The sequence below is a fragment of the Lygodium microphyllum genome, chromosome 9 (assembly GCF_053477565.2).
Source record: "Lygodium microphyllum isolate KBCC chromosome 9, Lygodium_microphyllum_v1.1.10, whole genome shotgun sequence".
Taxonomy (NCBI): domain Eukaryota; kingdom Viridiplantae; phylum Streptophyta; class Polypodiopsida; order Schizaeales; family Lygodiaceae; genus Lygodium; species Lygodium microphyllum.
Window position 1 is genome coordinate 56,472,865 of NC_141143.1, and position 24,537 is coordinate 56,497,401.

General features: G+C 42.1%; 1 protein-coding gene across 4 annotated transcripts in view; it reads left to right on the top strand.

Annotated features, from left to right (window-relative positions):
- The window catches only part of TAF2 (TBP-associated factor 2), a 187,117-nt gene that overhangs the window by 148,434 nt on the left and 14,146 nt on the right, over positions 1–24,537 (top strand). For all 4 annotated transcript variants that reach the window (XM_087684576.1, XM_087684577.1, XM_087684579.1 and 1 more), the window contains exon 21: positions 11,375–11,433. In XM_087684576.1, coding sequence (XP_087540702.1) covers positions 11,375–11,433 — 59 coding nt within the window. The remainder of the gene's footprint in view (positions 1–11,374; positions 11,434–24,537) is intronic.

Consider the following 24,537-nt stretch of genomic DNA (forward strand, 5'->3'; position numbering starts at 1 on the left):
TTTGATGTATGCCATGATAGCTACTCGCCCTGATATAGCATTTGCAAGGGGAGTTGTGGCACGCTATATGGCTACACCTGGCCGATAACATTGGGGTGCCGTCAAAGGTATCACACAGTATTTGAAGGGCACAGTAGCTATGTGTATCTGTTATGGTTGCCAGGATATAGAAGTTCTGGGATACATCGACTCTGATTATGTAGGATATGTAGATAGTAGGAAATCTTGTTGGGTTCGACTCATGTCTACACTCACAGAGGAGTGTCAATGATCTTCAGTAGGACATTGGGGCACTTTTTACTCTTTGTATGAGAGGTTTTTTCTTGCAGATTTATTTATTTTATTTTATGTGTCTATATTACATAGTTTTAGGCACTTATCGTGTTTCACACTCTTCGGGTGTGATCACCCTTTTACAACCCTAAGGTTTAAGGGTTGTGCTTTGTACTTGCACCACACACTTTAGACTATTGCATTGAGTGTTTTCTCATACTCTACATTGTCAACTATACTCTCAACTAAGCTTTGATCCATCCTTCATTCTCACATCTAGTATCAAAGCTGAGCCTCAGCTCAACTTACCTCTAGGCTATCGTCTCGAGTTCCTCTGCCATTGTTAGCAGCTCCGCCATCAGCAAAGCCACCAACAAGCCGCCAGTTGCAGTGCCTCGTTTGCCATGTCCGCCTTCCATGATTGCAGAGCTCGCCAGCTGGGCAAGCTGCTCTAGATATATGCTGCGAGCACCTGGTCGTCTGTGTCACCACTAGGCAGGTCCGCCTCCAGCGTTGCCACAGCTCCCTACGCTCCAGCTCTGCGCCGCCGCTTTTAGTGTAAGTGCTGACGCCTCCTATCCCAGCCACCTGCATTGTTGATGCCAACAGAGATAGTTGTAACCCCCCATTAACTGCCCTAGTTGCACCTCAGGCGTTGATAGATCATGCACAGGTGGTTCAATCTGTCACTTGCCTCACCCCCGGCTCAGTGTGTTGCCACAATGCCGCCTGTTTGCCCTACACCTTTGCCACAACGCCGCGAGCCAGCAGATGTCGGACACTCTAGTTCGACTTTCAAAATCAAGGTAAAAAGAATTTCTTATTATTTTTAAATTCAAATTTAGTTCTCTGGAAGGGGCTTGTTGCTTAGGCATGCAATATCAATTCCATCTCATGTCTAAGTCGCAATTACAGCAAAGATTTTGTGCATATTGGGTTTAACATTTGGGGCTTTTGCAGTCAACTCAGTGATTGATAAATGTATATCTATGATAGTCTGAAATATAATGATTTAGTGCATTTTGGGGCTTTTGCATTTTCAGTGCTGCAGAGCACTTATTGCACCTTGGATAGCGTGCATTTAAGGCGGTTTTGACAGAGTGTGATTAAATTTTCTAACTACAGCATAGTACTTGCTGTAACTTCTAGAAATTCTGAGATTTCCAAGTTGGTTCAGCTTGAGGATTCCTTTTTTACTCTCTGATCAATGACATTTTATCATGGCAAATTAGGGAGGTGATGTATTTACTTATGTATCCAAGGAGGATAGGTTGGATGGCAACAACTATTCTCTTTGGTTCTTCATGATGAAGAATGAGCTGATTGCGAAGAATCTTTGGGATTATGTCAGCGGTAAAAAAGTTAGGCACGGAGTTGTGGCTCCTGCTCTCAGAGGATGTGGACAACGGGCAACTCAGCTTGTTCTTGCTCCAGTTGAGCCACTTTCCTAGAGATTAGCAGCATAAAAGGCATGGGATATATGGGATGCATAGGCTTTGTCGGTGATCGCATTGGCAGTTCAATGGTCTATCATCCCTCACATTACATCTGCAGCTTTTTTACGAGAAGCGCAGCTGACCTTAGAGCAGATGTTTGCTGGAAAGAATGAGACATACATCTCTTTCTTGAAGAAAGGGCTTGAGATAGTGAAGATGGATGAGGGTGATTCTATGTAGGATCATCTGAATGAAACTCAGGACTTGCATGAGCAACTTATGAATGTAAATGAGTATTACTCAGATGCGCAATTGATATCTACTACCTTGAATTCATTGTTGTCCTCATACTTGGCCTTTCGTACAGCTCCGAATCTCACCATCTGGATTTTCCCACAACCACTTATTTTCATTTAGCTAGTTAGTTTGCTCTTAGAAGACGAACAGATATTAAAGAATAGTGGTGTGGATGTTATAGCCTCTGAGCAGACTTTTATGGTAAGGAAGAAGGGCAAGGGTAGCCAAGCTAAAAATTCTTTGCAAAGCTCTGGGAATTCAGGCACTTCACAGGGCAACAAGAAACAAGACACACACAAGCCAAGAAGGGCAAGTGCCACTATTGCAAAAAGCCAGGATACTACATTACTGAATGTAGAAAGCGTATAGCTAATAAGAAAAAGGAGTCAGGGATGTCTGTTTCTGATACACCTTCTATTGCTACTGAGTCTGCGTCCTTTGTTGCAGATAGAGGCTATTGTTTTTATACATATAGTTATGACTCTTCTTGGGTTGATAGAGTATTTAGCTCTACTTGAGGATGCGAGCACATGGTTCTTTGACAGTGGTGCTTCCAGGCACATCACATCTCGCAGAGATTGGTTTGATCTGTTATTGTAGCCCCAATTGGCAAGTCTATACAGTGTGCCAACAGTGCATCATACTCTGTTAGAGGCATTGAGGAGATTGTGTTAACAACCATGGATGGTTCTATTCTTTGTTTGCAGGATGCTTTGTTTGTGCGAGGCATGAAGAAGAATTTGTTATCTATTTCTTCTTTGGCCAGGTGTGGTTTGTAGGTCACCTTTGATGATGACAAATGTATGGTGAGAGATAAGGAACACATGACTTTGGTTTTGATTGGCACTCTATATCATGGGTTATACGAGTTGATGCTTTTTCAATTGATCAGTCGGTCTGTCTAGTGTCCACACTTACTCTTGCTATGTCACAGGTGGAGTTATGGCATGCTTGCATGGGGTATGTAAACTATGGTAGGTTGATTTTTATATAGCGTAGATAGATGCTGGATAGTTTATTTCCCTTGGAAAGACCTCATGAGTATATATGCGAGAGATGTATTTGGGGAAAAATACATCATTTTTCGTTTCCCCGTGATGTTGCTTTTAGAGCAACTGCCAGGGTACACATTGTGCACTCAGATGTATGTGGCCCTATGCAAGCAAAGTCATTGGGTGATTGTTACGATTTTGTCACTTTCATTGATGACTTTACTCATTTCTACTAGACCCTTTGGTGAAAAAGTCAGAAGTCTATGATGCCTTTTTGGCTTTTGTAGCACTTGCTGAAAATCAATCTGGCTGCAGAATCAAGACTTTCCGTTCGGACGAAGGGGGGGAATACATGTCCTCTATGCTGAATTTCTTTTTTGAAGGAGAAGGGCATTGTTCATCAGTACACTATTGCTTATACTCCACATCAGAATGGGGTTGGGGAGAGGAAAAATTGGGTCACACATCTAGATGGCTAGATGTATGCTGAAAAGCAAAGAGCTTGCCACACAGTTTTTCGATGGAAGCAGTCATGTGTGCTTGCCATGTCATGAATAGGTGCCCCACCAAGGCATTAAATAATGTCACGCCTTTTGAGGTTTGGAACAACTGGAAACCTTCTGTTGGGAAATTTTGTACTTTTGGGTGTCTTGCATATGCCCACATTCCCAAGGTACTACGGAAGAAGTTGGATAACAAGACTGTTAAATGCATTTTGTGGGGTAGAGTAATGAGAACAAAGGATATAGGTTATATGATCCTGTCTCTAAAAAGGTATTTGTCAGTAGAGATGTGGTTTTCAATGAAAAATCAGAACTATCCCTTGTTGGTTTTTGACACATATCTGGGTGTCAATGATGTATTTGAAGGGTTGTTGCCCATTTCTTTCGGGGATACAGCTGGAGCTTTAGCAAGCGAATGTAATATTCAGCCAATTGCTCGATTGGGTAATGGAGAAAATCAGCTCATGGTTGATGAATATTCAGCAAGGTCCTGAATTTCAAGCTTGTACACAGTTAGGAGGCTAGACAAATGCCTAGATGGTATTTGGATGCTCCTATTGGTGGTCGTACTAGAAGGCAAGCTCATATACATGAAGGTGCACATAGCATGGAGTTTGTTATGGCAGTAGATACATTTGATGATGAAAAGCTTGAATGTTTTGAGGTTACATAACATAGTGTGCATTGGATGGCAACAATGCAAGTTGAGTTTGATTCCATCATAAAGAATCAAACATGGGACTTGGTGTCTTTGCCTATTGGGAAGAAAACCTTTGGTACAAAGTGGGTTCTATCAATTGAAAAGGAATGTAGATGGATCCATTAACAAGATAAGGCCGGGCTTGTGGCCAAGGGCTAGGCACAGAAGAAAGGCATTGATGAGGAGACAATTGCTTTTACCTTCCACATGACTACCATTAGATGCATGTGTAACTAGCCTCTCTCCTCGGATAAGGTGGTAAATAACCAGATTAATCATTATTTACCACGATTAACAAATTGACAAAACTGAAATACACACTTTTCCATATAATCTTGGACATTGGACACCTTGTTGGCCCCAAAACTAAGTCCTCTTTCGATATTTATTTAACTTAATTAAAGAAGTTGATGTACAACGGGATTCTCTAAACCCTTTTAGTATTCGAACTCCCCTTGTTATCCAAAATGACCAGCAAGTCTTCAATTTGATTTGTCCCTTGATTTGGGTAATCAATTGGCCTTCAGTAGCTTTGATGGAGATGGAAAATGCCCCAAATTCAATGATTTGTTGGTCTCTCCACTTGAATAGGCTAAAAATAGTGTCAACCTTGTTGAATCCAAGTCTTGGAGCTTCCAATTTCTTGTACGCTGCTTCTCGAGGCTGTTGCTAAACCCTAACTTCTACTGGCAGATTACAGTTTATAGCAGGAAAATTTAAAATTTCTTAGCATCTCGTAATCTCAATGTTGTAATCTTTGGAGCAAGGTTGCAGAAAGGCTCGGAGATGAGAGAGAATGTTGAGGAGAGAGAAAATTTAGACTTTCTTCACGAAGAACCGAAGAAAATTTATCATTTACTGCTGGTGCTCTATCTCAACAGCTTGTAGATGCAAAGAATTGAAGAAAATCAATCATTTACTGCTGCAACCTTGTCTCAACAGCGTGTAGATGTTGTCATCTACTATTGATTGGTCTTCTCTTGCCCTTGGCTGCCTCAGAAGGTCCTCCAATGGCTGCAAATCAGACGAATAGCATCTCCTCCCTCTCTCTTGCAAGTTGAATATCCTAAAAATGCCTCTCTCCTTCCTCTAAAGACGTTTTTCAGTCTTGTATGGGCATTTTTGACAAGTGACAACCTTTCCAAATGGTTTTTCCACCATTATCTATAATTAAATATTAATTTTCAGTCATTAAATATTGAAATTTAATCTAATAATTATTTCGGTGCCCTGAAGAATAATCTGATTGGCCAATAAATAAATTGGCAAGGCAACTTCCATTCTTGAGTGTCTTTGTGCCATCTTTGACCATTAGATTGACCTTATGTACTATTAAACACCACTTGCCTAGTATTACCAATTGACACTTATGGCCAATTGAATGACCTAGGCTAACAACAACTAGCACCAAATACCACCAAGTACTTGTGTGGCAACACTTATAGCAACTTTTGCCTTCGACATCCCGTGATTTTCTTGGGTCTGGGGCTCGTAAATTTACTGTAACCCCAATTACACCTCACATGTGCAACAGTCCTCATGATAGCCCTCCCCCTTAAAATCCTTGCAATCGTCCTCGATTGCATTGCCAAATACACCAAAAGCAAAATAATGGATTGGAATTTCCACAAGGCATCATAGTTAACACAACATTGCGCATTGTTGTTCAACCATTCCATATGCCCAACGCATGCTGAAGATTACCAGCCAGTGGTAACCTAACATAAAACTCACAAAGAATCTTAAAGACATTGCCAGATTATCATGTGACATGTCTATTTCTCATGAGCTCAACTCATTTGGAAAAACCAAACCATAGCATAGCATAACCAAGCATAAACCATGGCTAAAACATCAATGGCGTTATAACATATGTTGGTGTCTATGGAACCAGATGTAAACCATTGAAATCTAAGCATAATCTGATCACTTGCTGATCTGAGAACTGATCACAAACTGCTGCAAATGTGACCCTAAACTGATCACAAACTCATTGCAAAAAATTGATCAGCATTCAATGCAAAAATTGATGCAAAACTGATCCCAAAAGTGACCATAAACGGTTCTCAAGTTGATAAAAAACTGAGCTGAAATTGACCAGAATTTTTGTCTCAAAATTGAGGCAAAATGCATGCCAAATGAATCATAAGTTGATGCAAAAGTATGGTTCCAGTGCCCGGGTGAAACTCATACTCATTTGCATATCTTTGAGCTTTCTTTCCTTATGTGCCAAAATCTGCTAAAGTACCAAAGTCTCATCCACCTCATTAACCTTAGGTTGAATTTCAGCCATAGTGACATGGAACGTTTAGAACGGCCCCTCGATATGCTGAAATTCCATTTTAGACCAAAATCCGTTCCAAATCGTGTCCTTGTTGGGTGGGACGTTCCTTGTCACGTTCTTGATCAGGAACGCAACAGGCAACGTGTGTCCTAATGCAACGTGTGACACACAACTTACACGCAAAGTGACCACTTGATTATCTCACTCACCTGCCTGTTTTGGCTCTGCCCACGGCACCACATGAATTGATTGAAATATTAATTTGTCATCGTGGATTATAGACCTTAGCTTTAGTACTCCACATGAATTATGAATGAAATATTATTTTTTAAAATTAATTTAAAAAAATTTAGTGCAGTTTTTGTTCCCATGTCCCCGTTCTCTAAGTTTGGCGTCCCCGTCACCGTTCCCATCCTGTTCCCCCCTTTTATGTTTCTATGATTTCAACAGACATATCCTCTGGCACGTCACCATGAAAAGGCCTCAACAAATTGACATGAAAGGCATTGTGTATCCGCCAATGTGGAGGTAATGTTAGCCGATATGCTACATCCTTGATCTTCTTGCATCTTTGGTGTCCCGAAGGTGTAGAAGACGTCGAGCATTCAAACATTGCTGTAATTTCTTAGCTGAGATTAAAAATCAGCACTAGAACAAAGCTTTGGCTTGCAATCAGGTGCTTCAAGCCCACCAAATCAAGGCATTGAGTGGGATCTGAGGCCGCGGACTACTAGCTTGCCCAACAGGGCCATACTCTGATACTTTGGGTCTATGATCCCAAGTTCTCCCTTTGACCGATGCCGGATGATGGTCGCCCACGCTACCTTGGCCCGAGAGTCCCTGGCACCGTTTGACCTAGACCAAAGGAAGTTCTCCACTAGGCGGCGAAGTTGCTCTACACATGATGAGAAGCACCAACACGAGGCGATGTACCTTTGCTAGGAGGACTTGGTTCCCTATCAGGGCTTGCCCTGCTAGGGATAGGCGAGCAGTACTCGAGTAGGTCGGCTTTCTCCGAATAGAGTCGAGAACTGGAAGAAACTGTTGGGTGGGGTTGATGTCGAGTTCCACCTAGAACCCTAGGTAACGGACAGTTTGCCCTTTGCTCACCCATCTAAATCCCAAGTGGACACCCCACTCCGTACTAGAGTCGGGTTGGGTATTTCACTCACGCCTCACTTACGCCTACTCTCACATAGGAGTTTCGGTTATCAGTAGGACACTGGGGCACTTTTTACTCTCGGTAGGAGAGGTTTTTTCCCCCAGACTTATGGTATTATTTTGTATGTGCTTATGCCTCATACTTACATGCACTTACTGTGTTCGGGTATGAACACCCCCCTACAATCCTAAGGTTTAAGGGTTGTACCTTGTACTTTCAGTCTATCCTATTGGGTGTCGTGCTTCACTCTCTACTGTCTACTGGTCTTCTGTGCTGAGCTTCGATCTTGTCCTCCCTCACATTTGGTATCAGAGCATTGGCTCAGCTCTGCTTAGCTCAGGTTCTGCCCAGCTCCGCTCAGCCTCTAGGAGCTTCTTGCACAGTCCAACTCTGCCTTGGCTCTGTTTAGTCCTTGCGGTAGCTCCTGCCCTTTCCTTGCTTGCTAGCACCAGTGCTGCCCATCTCTAGCAGCTCCTCGCCCAGCACTACCAGTCCTGCTGCGACACTCCCTTCGCCACGTCAGTTTGAAGCGTCTTCAGTCAACCTGCTTGACACTTGACGTTAATGTTAGTCGTCAACGTCAATCACTTTGCTTGTCGATTGTGCCCCTGCCCTGCGCCGTCAGTTGCTTCGCCTATCCACAGCTCTGACGCCCGCCAGCTGGCTTGCGACGTCCCGCCCAATAGTTAACACGTCACCAGTCGCACGCCCCGCCAGTGCTTGCCATACATCTCTTGTGCCGTGTGTCAACGGTCCATAGCTGTCCGCCTGCCTAACGCTAGTCAATCCGCCTGATACTTGCTGCTAGTTAACCCGTAAGTTTCTGGTAAATTTTCTTTTTAAAAAAATGTAATTCCATCTGCAATTTCTGGAAGCAGGGGTTCCTACGCCACTGGCGCAGCATTAAAAAACGTGTTTGGGACACATTGAATGCAATTTCTAGACACATTCTTAAATTTTTTTTTGGGGTTTTTATGTTTTCTAGGAACATTGGCATACGCACTGCAGTTACAGTCGCTGCAAAACTGTTTTGACAAATCCGAGGCAAGAAATTTTGGGGATTTTGCTGGTACAGTGTTGCTGAACACTGATTGCACGTTGGACTGCGTGCATAACAGACAGTTTTGACAGAGTGCATCTGCGTACACTAATTGCAGAAAGTTATTTCCTGCAATTTCTGGAAATTTTCAGATTTCCAATATAGTCCTGCTCCGACATTGCTCTTTTGCATCTTTATTTGATAATTGAAAATCATGGCAAATCAGGGAGGAGATGTTTTCACCTATGTATCCAAGGAGGACAGATTGGATGGAAATAACTTTTCACTTTGGTCCTTCATGATGAAGAATGTACTTGTGGCAAAAAATCTTTGGGATTATGTCAGTGGAGAAGAAGCTCGACCTGGAGTTGCGGGGGCAGGTTAACAATGACCGGCAGGAGAAATAGGGGGTAGCAGGGGGCATGGTGGCAGGTCAGCGGTGACGGGCTCAAACCCATTGACATAAGCTAAGAAGAGCCCATTTTATCCAGCCAGTATCATATACACTAAATCATATTTTGGCCTTGAGGAGCCTTATTTGTTATGTTGTGGATTTCTACAAATCATTTGAGATAGTACCATGAGTCTGGCTTCTCTAGGACTATAGATGCTGAGGATACTATTAGAGGTGATATGGGGAATCATTGCACTGAATGAGAAAGTCATGGCATGAGTCAGATGTCCTGATAGTTTGTCAGATGCAATACAAAGTACTGTGGAAGGGCTGTCCACTATCCTCGACACTCTTTTGCTTGTACATTGAAATGATTGCTTAGTTTATAGATAGAGGATGTGGCAGTTGTGCACCACTCTCTGGATATTTAGTCACTTCTACTGCTTTCTGTTGATGATATGATCGTGATATTTGACTGACAGGTGGGATTACAATGCTGCATCGATGCATTGGATGATTTTGCCACACAAAGAGTCTCTTGGTGATTCTTGGAGAAAAACCGAGGTCATGGTCTCTCACACTTATATACGAAAATATGTGGAGATGATAGACTATATGCATATACTTGGGCACCACATTTACCAGCACAAAGAGCTGCTTTTCCATGAGATAGGCAGCTCAAGACAGACTTACACAAGGGTATGCGGCACCTCCACAAATGGAGCAACAGTGTTGTAAGACCCATTTTCAGTTGATACATTAGGCACTGCTGCTGTGATGTGTGCAGCACCCAGTTTGGATCCTAGGCTGTTCACCTATGATTGGCAACTGTTGGAGAGACCTCGAATCCTTATGATATTCAGGACGATTCACAGTAAATCCTCAGTGCCACATGAGATTATCAGAGCAGAGTTTACAATACTCCTGATGGCATTCGAGGCTCTATTTCAAACATCCGTTTCATTGGACCCATGAGATCCATGGCTCTAGACAAGCTGCCACACTAGAGCACTTGGTTGGTCTCATCCTTGGTAGGGTCACTGAGAAAGGTCCCAATGTGATGAAGCTTCATTGTTGATTTGGCTTGCGAGCTATCCTATCTGTGCATGGGAAATGCTAGTGTGGCTCTTGCCCACTCTCTCAGCTAATATTTGGAGGGCAGAGCACCCACCCCCTTGTGGGCATTAGATTGTGTGTGTGCCTTTTCTCAGGGAAATAGAAAGGACAGGCTGCCACTTTGAACTCTAGAGGCATCACAGAGGATTGCCACACATAGTCACCACTTGTCATGATATTCTACAGTACTCCATTGGTTTTCGAAGCATGGATTGGATAGAAAAAGATCACCACCCTTCCAGTATGATGAGAACTTCACATACTTTACACTTCATGAGAGGAGAGAAACAGGGTTCTGAGACAAGATCTGAACAAATGCATACTCTAGATACTTGTTCAGGTCCCCTTCCCCCAAGATGTAGCCCTACAAAGATCATTTCCTTAGCTCATAAATGATGGGTTTATTCCTCAAAATCGAAACCAGACATGGATGCGCATATGTCCCGTGCTATGAGGATTGTTATCAGCTATTTCAAAGCATCATCATACACTCTCGAGATTGAGGTAGGAGCAGGAATGGCCAGGAAAGACAGGATATGCAATCTTTGTTATGGAGAGGTAGAGTTAGAAGAGCTTTACATCTGGAGATGTCAAGTATACTTTGAGATTAGGAGGAAGTACCGTTGCTGGTTGAGAGGGGTTTTGGCCCACCTAGTGGAGTGATTGATTATCTTGATCAAAGATGCCTTGATATTTTCTTCATGGAGCTATGGAGGCACTGAGATGGGATACTCACATTAGATCCTCAGAACTCAGTTTACAGACCAACTTTTTTAGGCGCACCAATGCTCTGTCATCCACTTTGCAATAGGAAGAAACCATACAGAGAGCCTTGAATATAAGGGCAGTAAGGAGACCAAGGCTACTTGGATGCTTTGAAAAGAGACCATATCATTTCTTACTCTCTTTGGTTGCTTGATTTGCTTGACGGGGGTTTTGAGGTTGGGTTAGTTGAATTTCACGTAATGGATAGAGTATTTTCTAATGACAACTTACAGGAGACCAAGGCTACTTGGATGCTTTGAAAAGAGGCCATATCATTTCTTACTCTCTTTGGTTGCTTGATTTGCTTGACGGGGGTTTTGAGGTTGGGATAGTTGAATTTCACGTAATGGACAGAGTATTTTCTAATGACAACTTATTTTTTGAAATTCTCCAAATTATGTGCTTAATGGCAGGGTCTACAAGCTTTGCAGCGGATACTTAAACGTGTAGACAACTTCCTGCAGTATGACAGGTACATGGTTTTGTAGTTCTTGTCTGTTTGTAATTGAGATTGTGAATGTGTTTGAGGAGTTTTTCAAGGGCTTCTTGAGACGGATTTGATATGCTTTTTCTGATCCTCACCACATAATTGTTGTTTTTTGTGATCATCACTTCATAGGGTTTTGTGCTCAAATGCAACCTTCATGAAAGATATGTTTCAGTTTAGAGTCTGTCTAGAGGATTGTCTGCTGAACCAAAGCCTTATACAGTGTCTTTTGTATGAATAGGAAAATACTTTGAAAACTACCACTGTATGTTTTTATTTTAATGTCTCCTATATGAGGCATCAATATTCCACCTACTAGCTAGGGCTAGGGCTTATGGGGAGCAGACCAATACTTTAACAAACTTTCTGACTTCACTAGGATAGAGTAGTATGTTCAAAGCCGCTTCCAAGAGATGCAAAAATTATAAATTGCATTTTCTCTTACTGTCTTACTGGCTCTGGCTTTTAGTGAAACCTCTGTCACTATGCAACCTTAAAGGGCTCTCTGAGATGCTGATTCTTTCAGCATTTGCAAGATTTCCTTCTTAGCAATTGCCAATGAATTGACACTCTGAGGATGATTGATGTGTAGAATAGGTTCTGGTTTAAAGTCTGATTATGTATTTTGCATCAACAATGCTGCCTGCAAAATAGTAGGGAGAAAGAATAACAGTGTAGAATAGGTCGTGGTTCAAAAGTCTGATTATGCATTTTTCATCAACAGTGCTGCCTGAAAAATAATGGGGAGAAAGAACAACTACATTGGCCAACTGAGTTCTCATTCTCAAATAGAATAATATCTTTCGCAAATTGTGTAGTCTATCAACTATAGATGCCTGTTGTTTGCAGTTATATGTTCTTTTTTATTGCATCACTTGAATTGTTGCCTCTTATTGCTGGCACTCCTGCTGCTTGTCTCTTTGCAGGCAAGGTGGGACACCTTTCTTTGGGCTCTTCTTAGCTGGATCATTCCATAGTTTCTTTGCCTTTGTCTTATTTCAAGAAGTTTTCCTCTTTGGATGGAAGGTGCAGCTCCATTGCATGGTGCCTTTTCTTTGTCCTTTTTCAGCTTCATTTGGAGTTAAAATCTTTGAGGGGAATAGACCACGCTGTCACACTTAGCTTGGTTTGTTGGCATTAGAAGTAGAGGTATCATTTGAGTGTTTAGGATGATGCCCATAGTTAGTACTCGGAGAGTTATGGATCCATAGGATTTGGATGACACTGCCTTGCATTACTTGTGGCATGAAAATCAGAATCTCCATCTTTCCCAACATTGAGTATGAGTCCAATGTGTTCCATAGCAGATAGACATTCACCTTAAGAGTGAGTTGGAGGGTTCTCCAAGGCTCAACTGACAAGAATCATTCTGTTCCATGTGACTAAGTTAGCTTGGTCAATTCATTTTATGAGCATTCCCTCATGCTCACCCTTCATGGATGCTTCTTTCTCTAACTCCATCAAGTTAAGCATACAAGGTTGTACCTCATGAGTTTCAAAGGAGTAGACGGTATCTTCAGTTGAAGTGCACTTGTTTCCTTTTGTCACCAGGTGGTGATACTTTTTGCAGTTGCTTTCCTTATATAAATATTTTATTTTTCTTTTCTTTAGTTGTTGTTCCTTTTTACCCCTAGAGTTCTCTTGGATTAAGCCGGGAACTTTGCATGGCCAGAAGAGGCAGCCATTGGGACAAATTGGGCTAATGGTTTGTCTGAGCCTTAGGACTAGTTCCATATTGAATGGACACTGAAGAATAGAACGTCAGTGGTTTAAGACTGTGTGGTTAGCCACTGAAGATGGTGCAGGACAATGAGCTTGGCCAAGATAGAAGATTCACATGTAATTTGCTCTCGGAATAAAAGTCACCGCACATAGAGAATTTTAGACCGGAAGGTTTAAATGGGAAAATTGTTACATGTATGCCATGTGGCATAAATTCCCAAAAGAGAGAGGAAGAGCATTAAAAAAAACGTAATAGCCATAAGGTGCAGATTTGAGAATGAAGTTTTTGAGGAGTTGAAGGCAGATTCTACAAGAACATCAACTATGGAGAGTACTTCTGCAACTCTGACTCATGTGCAATAGGCATAAGGCGCAGATTTGAGAATAAAGTTTTTGAGGAGCTGAGGGCAGGTTGCTGCAAGAACATCAGCTATGGAGAATATCTCTTTGACTCTGACTCATGTACGGAGGTAGAGCTTACTTCCTTTGGTTATCTCTCTCTCTTTTCTCAAAGGAAATGCTCTGCAGGATGGGCTGATTCCATCGAAGGGTTTTTCAGCTCTGATAAAATAAGTTCCTGCAAAAAGGCCCTTACCTAAAGGCCAAGGTCTTATTAGGCAGGAAACAGGCACACAGTCTATACACTAGTGCTGTTTGTGGGACTGTTTTAATGTTGGAATGATGCTTTCTTAAAAGGGATGTTGTTCTGGACACGCTGGACAGTAAGAACAATGAATTCAGAGATTTGCAGACTGCAGTTCTGGACATGAATCATTGAGTTATGGTTACAGAAAATGCTTTCCTAAAAGGGATGTTGATTTGGTCATGCTAAACTGTCCTTATGTAGCTAGGATTGAATCAAGATTGAACCACAGGATGAGGAGCAAGAACAGGAGGACTTGTTTATGGCACAACTCCTCAATATGGTTGGCTCTTTCCAACAACTTGTAAAGAATCCTCAGATGCAAAAAATTTTGAAGGCACATAATGAGGATTCTCATGCTAAGTCATCACATCATACCATGAAGCGCTAAAAAAGCCAAACCTCTAATGTGTGTGAGCATGTGGAAAAGACACCAAATATGGAGACAGGTCCAGTGCAACAAGAAGCACAAGCACAAGACTAGGGAGTGAATGGTCAAGGCAGTGTTGCACAAGCGGCACATCAGACTATTCCTCCTCACTTTGCTATTTATCCTAGTTACTTTGGTGGTGGGGCAGTTTTTCAAGCAATGGCAGGATTACCCACTGGTTATCACGGATACTTGCCTTGAGGGCCACTAGAAATGATGCCGATTGAGGCAGGGAACCCACTTAATGCTAATATTGATCTAGAGCCCGGTTATCATACTTTGCAGAGTCCTTATTTGATGCTTGGAGTACAAAATGCAGCGTCTGATTTTTTTCAGCCTAATGGGCATATGGCAGCTAAGACAGATGAAATGAATACTGATAATGGGCCTAAGGGACTCCCCTTTTTACAACCACCTGTCTATGACAACCTAATACCAAAAAGTGCAAAACCTAAAGACTATAAAGAGGGTGGTCAGGCATTAAAGTTTGAAACCTTTAGTTGTATGGAAGATAAGCTGAAAGCTTTGATATGTATACAACAGTTTGATGCAGCTTACACTAAAGGGAATTTTACTGAGACTTCTAAGGTGCAGAAGGTTGCAACTTTTTTGAAAGGTAATGCTTTGCAGTGGTGGAACATATTGTTGATGCAAGGATGTGCACGTGTCACTTGGGTCCATTTTAAACAATTGTTTGCAGCCTCATGGTTAACTAAGACGTTTGAAGTAGATGTCATGACTGCATGGCATAAATTGGACATGGCAAATTGTGCGGATTTAGAAGAGTACAATAAGAAATTTTGGGAAGCACTTTTGCACGTGAGTTATTACAGGACAGTGCCCCTGTCAGAACAAATTGAAAAGTACTATTGCAGTTTGCTCGAAGCCATCAAGGATTATCGTACCAAGACCAAGGTTACAAATATGGTACAGTTAATTGAAAATGCTTGTGTGGCAAATGCATTGTTGAGAGGAAAAGATGACAGCTTTAAAGGCATTGAAAAGAAGGATTCTCAATTTAAGCAGGATCTTGGGAAGAAGAAGAATCAATTTCCGGAAAAGGCCAGCTTTACAAAGAAGTCTTTTTGGAAGAAAAGATTTCAGCAGCAACCTCAGACTTCTTTTAAACAAGGTAAAGGACAGAAGAGGCCACTTTTTGGCAAATCATTTGAAGAAAGAAAGGCTTTAATGATGGTTAGGAAATGCTTTATATGTGAACAAAAAGGCCATATTTCTTCTAAGTGCCCACAACAATCTTCTAAAGATGCAGAGGATAAACGTGCGCCTAGTAAAAAGAAGCCCAACATTGGTTGAGTGCCTGATATGGTGGGAGATCAATTAGTTGATGATGCTAGAGAATTGTGCAAAGCTTGGGGAAAGATCAGAGAATACACTTAGCATTAACATGTGCATGATTGAATGAAAATCTCAGTGCTTTGAAGTTGTATTCGTTACACTTCAGTTGAATGAGTATACATGTTGTGATACTAATAGTTCGTGCATTTGTGCTATCGCCCTGTGTTGCATCCCGAAATATGTATATTAGAAAGGCTCCTAGTAACCATAGTTGGATAGAGGATGTGATCCTCCACCTATGTGAGACTTGAACTTGCAATGGCACAAATGGTAGTGGGGTAACTCCTACCATCGCCCCGTGTCATCTGTTAGCAAGTGATACATGTGATGGCACTAATAACATGGAGAATCTTGTTATTGTCCAGTGTCATCCGTAAGCATGTATGGCATGCAATCGAGGTCGCTTGCGTCTTTCAAGAGGGGGGTATGCCACTAGGTGGTGATACTTTTTACAGTTGCTTTCCTTATTTACTTATATAAATATTTTATTTTTCTTTTCTTTAGTTGCTGTTGCTTTTTATCCCCAGAGGTCTCTTGGATTAAGCTGGGATCTTTGCATGGCCAGAAGAGGCAGCCACTAGGACAAATTGGACTAATGGTTTGTCTGAGCCTTAGAACTAGTTTCATATTGAATGGGCACTGAAGAATAGAATACCAGTGGTTTGGGACTGTGTGGTTAGCCACTGGAGATGGTGCAGGACAATGAGCTTGGCCAAGACAGAAGATTCACATGCAATTCGCTCACAGAATAAAAGTCACCGTAACTGAGCCACATTACACTTTTTGATGTGGTTGCAATGATAAAAGTTTCTTAGAATAACTTGAGGAATGCAAGGGTCACCATTCGTAAAATTTAAGGAGTTACTATTTTTGGACCCCAGAATTTATTCGCATCATAAGTTTCGTTTTTGCACGAGGATTAATTCTCAAGTTTGTGCCGAGGTCAAATTTTGCACCGAACATGGAGAATTTTAGACCGGAAGGTTTAAACGGGAAAATTGTTACATGTATGCTGTGTGGCACAAATTCCCATAAGAGAGAGGGAGAGCATTAAAAAAAAATGTAATAGGCATAATGGGCAGATTTGAGAGTGAAGTCTTTGAGGAGCTGAGAGCAGATTGCTGCAAGAACATCAGCTATGGAGAGTACTTCTTCGACTCTGATGCATGTACGGAGGTAGAGCTGTCTCCCTCTGGTCAACTCCCTCTCTATTCTCAGAGGAAACGCTCTGCAAGATGGGTTGATTCCATCGAAGGGTTTTTCAGCTCTGATTTAGTGCTGTTTGTGGGAGGGACTGTTTTAATACTGGAATGATGCTTTCCTAAAAGGGATGTTGTTCTGGACATGCTGGACAGTAAGAACAGTGAATTCAGAGATCTGCAGACTGCAATTCTGCACATGAATCATTGAGTTATGGTTACAGAAAATGCTTTCCTAAAAGGGAGGTTGATGTGGTCATGCTGAAATGTCCTTGTGTAGCTGGGATTTTCTCAGAATAGATGAAAACCAACTCCTCACAAGTTATGTATTTTGGAACATTTCATTTTTGTAAATTTCCATCTTTTAATTGATAAAGAAATATTGAGAGGGGCATTGGTATTCGGGGCCAATCTAGTGTTGAGCGAGGGAGTGAGGTCTCTGTGTTTGTATGTGTCAAAAGACCAGGTGTTAATTGAAGGAACTACACTTTATGTGAGTCATAGACCGGTTTCACCTTTCTTGATTTGATTTGGCTAGGACCTCCTTTGGGTCAAAGGAGTGATATGTAAATTTATTGCTGAAGTGTTAATGTTTGCTCGTATCCTATTTAGTGCGGTGTGGCCTTTGATTTGACACTTATCTTGCTTTCCTTAGCCACTTATATAGCTTGGGTTGTGGAGGCATTGTCTTTCTCATTTGCCAACTTAGCATATGCTTGTCTTCATTCTTTGATTTGTTGGCCAAGTTGAGTGCCAATGATCTCCACCCTTGATATGGCTTCTTCTTTGTTGAGTATATCCACTCCTTCCCCATCCCCCTAGTTGTTGTTTAAAAATAATAATAATAAATTTTTTTTGGGGGGGGGGGGGGAAGAGTACCTTTACTAGTGATGGAGAATCCCTATCTTGGACATGTGCATTATTGTTTGGAGGCATGTTGGTCTCCATCACAATAGGATCAGTTTGTTGCTTTTCCATTGTCCTATCAACAACTTATATAGGATGCATGGGTGATTGATTTTCCCATTACATCATCATGCCCATAAATCAGCCATGATACTAGCCAGGCAAGGTAGTTCACTATGTGTGAACTATGCTCTTATGTAAGGGATTTTACATGGTCATTAGCCTATCACTATTGATGAAGCTCTTGCATAGGATATTTAGTGCCATGCTATGTAGAGGAGCTTGATGCTGTCAAGCGTTATTAGACTTGGGGGTTGGTTCGCTTTCAAAGAAGGGAAAGGTGATAGGTGTGAAGTGGGCCAATAAGACGAAATAAGTGGATGATGGCACCTTGGAGAAGTGCAAAGTTGGGCTTGTTGTCCATGTTGTCCATGAAGCATCCTCAGCCAATGGACAAACTGAGATGACAAATCAGTCCATGGAGGATATGTTACCTATATATGACTCTTGTAGGTAATCTAGTTGGGAGTGTTAACTTGCACATGTTGAGTTTGCTTATAACAATTCTAACCATTCGACTATTGGATGTACTGTATTTTTACTAATATATAATCATGAGCTGAAACCATGGATTGCTGTTGAGCTCAAAGGAGTGAAGTTGCAATTCGTAGTTGACCTTTCTTTTTCCTAAGAAAAGAATTTTCTATTAATAATACCTTGGCAAATAACTTGAGGTATAATACAAACTACAAGGAACTTTGTGAAGAGTAAGTAAGTACATCACAAATACAATGGTTGTATGAACAACCAATCCGGTGGGTTGTAATGCCAAACCATGTGAGGGACAATGTGAAAGAAATTGACTAAATCCCATGTTTGCAAAAACCCTCTATTCTCTTCCTCATCCTCTCAGAGCTACCTTGCATCCTCTTCCATCTCGCGCGGAGAGTGTGAATGATCTTTCTCCACATCCTTGATAGAGTCTCTCTTGTGGATACATCCAGAAGGTTGATAGCATGGCTGCATCTATGGCAATGTCCTTGGGTCCGCTGTGCCTATGAGTAATTTGGAGTGGGAATCCTGCTCAAATGTTGTCCAATGATGAGAAAAGAGTAGCTGCCCCCCCTAAACATGCTCATAGCCACATGTTGGGCCTCTTTCTGTAACCTATGTAACAACCCTCTAGGTAACTACCATGGTCTTTGTTGTGCCGTGAAACACCATCCTAAGGGCTCTCCTCCAAACCTTATGGGCTCTAGGGAAGTCCCATAGGCAATGTCTTTGTGTCTCCATTGGCTCGCCGCATCTCACGCATGCTATTGGGTCCCTTCTGTATCCAATCTAGCTTCCTAGGACTGAAGCTATCGTGTAGCCTCCTCCAAAAGTTACCAAGGAACTCCTCTATGATTCCCTCTCTGTGCCAATGGGGGGAGGTTGTTGCATGTGCTCTAATCGTGCTCATTTGTATTCTCCTCCCCAACTTGGTAGTGTAACGAAAGAAGGGCACATTGCAAGATTTATCAAGGAATGGATCCCTCCACACCCACTTTCTTGGATCCCATTGTAATCTTTGTAGAGGTCTCCTTTGGTAAGCCCAATATCTCCATCAACCAAATAGGTGGTTGGGTCTGGGTCTACTTGTCACTTCCTCTCAAAGTGAGCCAATACTCTGATCCTTTTTTGGAGCATCCAATGAATTCTGCTTGGTCGAGGTCCTCTCCTGGAGACAGCCATCCTCCTCAATCATAAAAGCAAGTGTCGTCTCTCTACTAGTCGCAAAGATTGCTAGAAGAATGTCCCCTCTAGAGAAGAAACCAATCCAAGTCTAAGCCATGTTTGTATTTGTCTGCCAATTTGGTGAAACTCCCTCCGTCACGGCCTCAATCATATCTCTAGCTCCCATGAGCCCTTGTAGTCTCTATCTTTGAGCCTCTCGTGATAGCTCCTGGAATGAAAACCAATCTCCCACAGATAAAATCACCTATAAAGAAATGCTCCCCCATCATAAGTATGTCCTTTGTGCAAGAGAGTGGTCGGAGTCTAATCTGAAGAGGTGATTGAAGAGGAGAGACTGCGCTTCTCTTTTCTTCCTTTGTAGTGGGGGGTAGCTGATGAAGCCTTGGTAGTACAGATATCCAGATATCCATGCTATGATAATAGCAGTTGTGAATCTTACCTCAAAGCTCCTCCCTAGGTCCCTAGTCTTGATCTCGTTAAAAATCCTAGTGGATGTTGGGCTGCCATGGTCCTCTGTATGTAGGTAGCATAGCTTCCCTATCAGAAGTTTTTCCCAATGCTTCTCACTTGGAAGCAAACCCCTAACAATGAGCTAAGCCATCAAGGCTTTGCTCTGGCTGTCTGGGTCTATGATCCCCAACCCTCCCTTGGATCTAGGTCGTAGGATGACATCTGAAGCAATCTTTGCCTGGTTGGGCTTCCTCTCCTCTAGACCAAATGAAGTTCGTGATAAGGCACTTCACTTGGCCGATGCATGACCTAGAGAATGCCCAATAAGAGGAAGTGATGTATCATATGGTTGCAAGGACCTGGTTGGTGGTTACCACTTCTCTGGTAGTGAGACTCTCGTTGAGCTCCAATAAAGAAGCTTCTGTCTTATGCTCAAGAGAAGAGGTGCCAGCTGTTGCTTTGAGGCAATGTCAATCCCTACATGGCTTCCAAGTTATCTCACTTCGGTCTCGTGGGGAACCCACATGAAATCCTCATGTGGTCGTCACTTTGGTTGTCTAGTGTCACATACCCAAAATCCATAGGACTCGTGCCAATTAATTAAGGCACTTGTTGCTCTACAAAATATGTCCATGGCCGATACAAAGGCCCTAATGTTACTCTCATCCCCATCTAGATAGACTGTTGTGTTATCTACAAACTCCACATCCATAAGCTCCTCAAACTCAAGGATGAGTAACATGATGCCTTTAATACCTGTAGATCACTCTCTCAAGGATGAGCTCATGGCCTTTGGTACAAATAAGAATAGGAAGGGGGCTAGTGGGCAGCCTTGTATAATTGATTTCTAAACACGGAAGTTGTCTCCTTGTGCCCCACTAGTCATAACCTGACTATGAGCTGAGAATTAAGGAGCTGCTATTCCCCTAACCCACTGCTCTAGGATTCCCATCCCTAGCATCGTACACTCTTAAGAACTCCATGTCGACGTGGTTATATGCCTTCTCAAAGTCGAGAAGCAGCATGATAAGGTCTTGATGCCTAGATCGAGCCAAAGTTGTGGACTCCCAGAAAGTGAAGATGTTGTCCAAGATGTTGCGCTCTTGGACAAAACCTGTCCATGTGGGTTGGATGATATTTTGCATCAATGGGGCTAATCTGAGATTGATTGCCTTTGCAAGGATCTTATGGACAATTCCAAGCAAAGTAATTAGTCTCCACTATGTGATCTCCAATCTATCTCCAGTGCCTTTGAGAATGAGGTGTATCAATCCCTTGGAAAGTCTCTTCAGCACGACCCTTGATAGCTTAGAAAGGGCCATCAAGTATCTAGTACGTCTTCTCTTGGACAGCGCCTTTTGCACCTCCTCCTCTGTAAAAAGGGCCATCACTTTACTGTGAACCATGGGTCCTAGCCTTTGATCTAAAATAGTAGCTCCTCCTAGGCAGCCTGCTCTCCTCCTCTAATAGTTTTCGTATATCTTCCTCTTATCTCCTCGTGAGCCTCCACCATGTTAAAGTCACCCCCTACCATCTAATGATCCACTAGTTCTTTCTCCTATCTCACTGGCCATTCAGGCAATAAAAGACCAACAGACTAAAAAGTGACTCCACTCTCATTGAGACCATAGTACCCCAAAACGGCGTTTCGGGTCCGTCGAAATGGACTGGCCGTTTTGAACTGAAATGGAAACGACAAACCAGTGTTTCGGCATCCTACGGTTCAAAATGGGCAGCGTATTGTAGGTGGGTTATCCAGGGAGAAAACACGAGCACATCCAAATCACGATCCCAGCAGTCCTCGTGCATGCCACATTCAGCACTCCAATTCTTGCCTCCTCCTCCTCTTCCTCTTCTTCTTCTTCCTCTTTTTCCTTTTTTTCCTCTTCTTCTTCTTTCTCCTTCTCTTTTTTCTCTTCTTTCTCTCCTAATACTCTTTCTCCTCCTCTTTCTTCTTCTTCTTCTTATTCTCATAATCCATTATCTAAAAGCTAATAATGGCGCCAGATCCATATTGGAGGCACATCACTCCAATCAAGGGATATGAGGACTCCAGTGGATCAAAAAAGTGGTGGTGCTAGTATTGTGGATTGGAGAAATCAGGGAGCGTAACGCGCATGAAAGACCAATTAGCATGGGTTCCCAACAAAGACATCGGGCCTTATGCAAATGCACTAGCAAAAATAACAGCAAGTCGGGCTAATGAAGCATAAGTGGAGCAAGGAGAGGCTAGTGGACCTAGTGGGGCTAGTGCGGCTAGTCAAATTGGAGGTGCCTGTGGCCCATAAAAAGGAAATGCATCCATATTTGTATTGGGTCCAAGTGTCAAAAGGACCTCGTTGCCATCTTCTAGTAGTGGTGGGCGAAAGGGCTCCTTACTTGGTGCAAGTGTCCATGTGGAACTTCAAAGCTAGACAATTGTGGAGGCAACTAGATAACTCATATTCTTATTTATTTGGTGTGCTATCCCTTTCAATGTGACCATTACACATCAATGGAAGAAGACAATCAGGGCAGTGAGCTGCATAGGGTGTGAGTGAGAAGACCCATCCATAGATGCATTACGCATATGTGAGCTTCGAAAGGAGAAAGCATCCATAGAGGCTCAATTGGAGCCCTTGAAGGAGACATGGGCGAAATATGGATCCATAATATTTTGCGATGGATGGCCAGATATACGCCGAAGAAATGTTTACAATGTTTGGGTGTTTTCATGTAAACACACCATGTTCATTAAGGCCATGGATGCCTCTGCCTCAGGTCTTACCATCACAGGAGCTTTCATTTGGGAGTACATGAGACATGTCATCATAGACATAGGAGCCCAAAATGTGGTGTAGTTGGTGACAGTTAATGAAAGCAATTGTGTGTCTATGGGATGTATGCTTGAGGAGGAGTTTCCTAGCATAGTATGGACTGCCCATTGCCTTGACTTGCTTATTAAAGATGTTAGGCAAATATCTTGGGTGGATGACATTTTTAAGACGGCAACAAGGATGGTAAGATTTGTGAAGAAGAGGTCGTCTGCCACAAGTATATTTCGAGCTAATAGCACACTTGAGGTATTGAAGTCCTCTACCACTAGATTTGCTTATATGAATATTATATTGGAGAGATTCATATGGATCCATCCAAATTTGATACGGACTATTGCATGCTAGGAATGGCTCACATGAAGTGAGAGAGTCTCCAAAGGCTCTTACTTTTAGACGCAATATTTTAAATGAGAGTTTGTGGGTTGAGATAGAGGCATTCGTGAAAAGTCTCACTTCTATTTACACTGTATTGCGCATCGCTAATATGAAGAGGAGTACTTTGGGGCTTCTATATGAGTATATGGATAAAATTGGCGAGGCCTTGCTTTGCAATAGCTTTTTTTCCCAAGATAAGTAAGTTTTTGTTTAACTTTTTACACATGTAATTATTTGGTATTCACGACTCCTTGATGATTGATCATTATTTTAACTTCTAAGTTTTTAACTTATTTTATCTATGATCTATCATCCTTTGCTCTAAAGGGTTGATGAGATTCGTGCAATATGGAATGCACGATGGGATTGGTTTCATAAACCAATCCATATTGTCGCATATATATTGCATCCCCTTTGGCGCAGTGAGGAGCAGTATACTAGCGAGATGATATATATATAACGAGGAGAGTAGAGGATGATTTATTGGTATTCCACAATCATTCTCTTCATTTTGGCCGACCCGCAGCTAGGCTTGGGGAGAGAGAGCTTCAGCCTGTCTCTTGGTGGGAGAAATACGGCAATTGTGCTTCTACTTTGGTATATGACTGGTGAATTTTATATTTTGAATCTTGATTATCTAATGCATTATGCAACCTAGGTAGCATGTTCTATAATCTATTGTCAACTTAAATGTTGATTTTATGGCTTGTATATCAGTAATTGCCAATTATTTAACTTTAATCTCTTCAATTTGAATAGAAACACATTGCTATTCGTGTTCGCTCGCAAGATTGTAGTTTAGGGCTTGTTGAGAGGAACTAGAGCACATGGGCCCTCTTTCGCACCAAAAAGAGAAACAAGCTCACAACTTTCCAGCTGGAGAGTTTGGTGTTTTTTTATTGCAATCTCCAGCTTTTTCAGAGGACCGCTCTGTCCCCTGAGCCTTCACATGTAAATTGGTAATTATTAGTATTATGTATAGTTAACTTTTTAACCTTGACACTTGACATTGCTTGAAAGTTGGATTGTAAATTGTGATATGTATAAACATTGAACATGTTGAATCTTCTCTCATATGATATAATAGAGACCCACGCAACTCTCCTTGGATTTACAATACCCCACTCCTGTACAGACTAGGTCCACTACTCCCCAACACATACACAAACTCCAGCCTGTATTTCTGTACCTCCCATAGTTGTTGCCCAATAAGTGTAACTTTGGCCTGGCAATAGCTTCCCACAGCAATGGGATATCCTCTCTACCAAGAGATGGTGCTCCTTTAACATGAGAAAATCAACTGCTCCTATCAAAGCTCTATGCAAATCTTGTCGCATGAGACTCCGACTCTACTTGAAGTGCTCTACTTGAAGTGTAGTCCACTAAAGCCTCGTATGTTCCATGAGAGTATTCTCATGGAGTACCACTCAGCCTCTTAGGTTGGCGTGGCTTCTC